At 38.6% G+C, this 2080-nt stretch overlaps 1 protein-coding gene across 1 annotated transcript; it reads right to left on the minus strand.

Annotated features, from left to right (window-relative positions):
• Positions 1-1013: 1013 nt before the first annotated feature.
• gtf3c6 (general transcription factor IIIC, polypeptide 6, alpha) lies at positions 1014-1833 on the minus strand. Its single transcript, XM_048153137.1, has one exon. It carries the CDS (start codon positions 1707-1709, stop codon positions 1095-1097), a length of 615 nt encoding a protein of 204 aa, XP_048009094.1. The 5' UTR covers positions 1710-1833; the 3' UTR covers positions 1014-1094.
• Between the last annotated feature and the right edge of the window lie 247 nt (positions 1834-2080).

Genomic DNA, 2080 nt, shown 5'->3' on the forward strand with positions numbered 1-2080 from the left:
TATATTATAGACAGATTAGAGATACAGACAAACAGATTAGATAGATAGACAGATTAGATAGACAGACAGACAGATAGATAGATAGATTAGATAGATAGAAAGACAGACAGACAGACAGATAGATAGACAGATTAGATAGGCTAGATAGATTAGATAGATTAGATTGATAGATAGACAGATTAGATAGACAGAGATAGATTAGATAGACAGACAGATAGATAGACAGATTAGATAGTAGATAGACACAGACAGACAGATAGATATATTAGATAGACAGATTAGAGATACAGACAAACAGATTAGATAGATAGACAGATTAGATAGACAGACAGACAGATTAGATAGATGGACCGATAGATTAGATAGACAGACAGATAGACAGACAGACAGATTAGATAGACAGACAGATAGATAGACAGACAGATTAGATAGACAGATTAGATAGACAGACAGATAGATAGACAGACAGATAGATACAGACAGATTAGATAGATAGACAGATTAGATAGTAGATACAGACAGACAGATATATTAGATAGATAGACAGATTAGAGATACAAACATTAGATAGATAGACAGACAGGTTAGAGATACAAACAGATTAGATAGATAGACAGACAGGTTAGATAGACAGATAGACAGACAGACAGATAGATTAGATAGACAGATTAGATAGACAGATAGATAGACATACAGATTATAGACAGATAGATTAGATAGACAGACAGATAGATAGACAGATAGAGATTAGATAGACAGATTAGATAATAGATAGACAGACAGACAGACAGAGATATTAGATAGACAGACAGACAGACAGACAGACAGACAGATAGATAGATAGATAGATAGATAGATAGATAGATAGATAGATAGATAGATAGATAGATAGATAGATAGATAGATAGATAGAAAAGCAGACAGATTAGATAGATAGTTCTGTTGTGCATAATTATTTATGCAACTATTATTTATAACAGTTATAGAAAATAGGACAAATATCCATACCGGACTACAAAATACAAAACTTTTATTAACCAGTGAGCATATATTTACACGACGCAGAATGTACATCGTCAGAAATCAAGCAGTCTTTAAGAGCCATCGTCCCCTTCTTGTGTAGCCGTCAGTACAGAAGAGCTGCTGGCGTTCATCGCCTCCTCAGAGGAGTTGTCCAAAAGCGTGGCTCCCGCGTCAGTCTCAGTCTCTTCAACTTCATCCGCTGATTCGTCGCTCATCTCTGGGTCATCGCAGTCTTTAGGTTCGTCTAGCACCGATTTCTCTGTGTCTATCGGATCCAGGTAGTGACAAACTGCACTCTTCCGGCCGAACGACTCTTCATCGTGGAGAGCCAGCACCTCTATGCGGTTAGAGACGGGCTCGTCCTCTTTCCTCTCGGACAGAAACGTCCGCTGCAGCATCAGTTTTTTCATTGTGTGACATTTGTATTTAAGGGCTGGTTTAGAGTCTGCACCATCCTCTTCGAAAATCACACATGTGCCGATGGCGTCCTCGTATTCTCCGGCGAACAGATACCGGCCCACCTGCATCATGGGCTGCTCGCTGTCAATGTCCACTATCTTACAGGTGCTCTGGCGACTGGAGAGCAGATCAGAGCTGATCATTCCGGACAGTTCCGCCACAACCAGCTGCTCCTCCTCCTCCCACTCGTCCTCCATGGCAGTGGCTGAAGGGGTAGTTGTATTCATGCAAATTCCGAGAAATTTTAGTTTTAGTTTTCGAAAGTTGCCAGCTTTCTTGAGTTGAAGCTCTCCGACAACTTCAAATAGCGAATTGCTTTCGCAGAATGTGCGCGACGGAAGTAGTAATCGGGTGTCTGATTCATTTACGCGAATCGATTCTTTCAAACAGTTCGGTTTAAAGAACCGGTTCAAAAGCGATTAATCAAAATCCCACTCGCTGCTGGTTTAAAGTTTTTAAATATTTTTTTAATTAATATTTTACTTTTGTTAGCTAAGAATTTTATTCACAAATGCAGATTTTTTACAGTATGTAGATTGTTTACAGTATTATTTGAGACAATACTCTTTTTAACTTTGTTAAAAACAAATAAAAAATC

Source organism: Megalobrama amblycephala, linkage group LG13 (assembly GCF_018812025.1).
Source record: "Megalobrama amblycephala isolate DHTTF-2021 linkage group LG13, ASM1881202v1, whole genome shotgun sequence".
In the NCBI taxonomy this organism is placed as follows: domain Eukaryota; kingdom Metazoa; phylum Chordata; class Actinopteri; order Cypriniformes; family Xenocyprididae; genus Megalobrama; species Megalobrama amblycephala.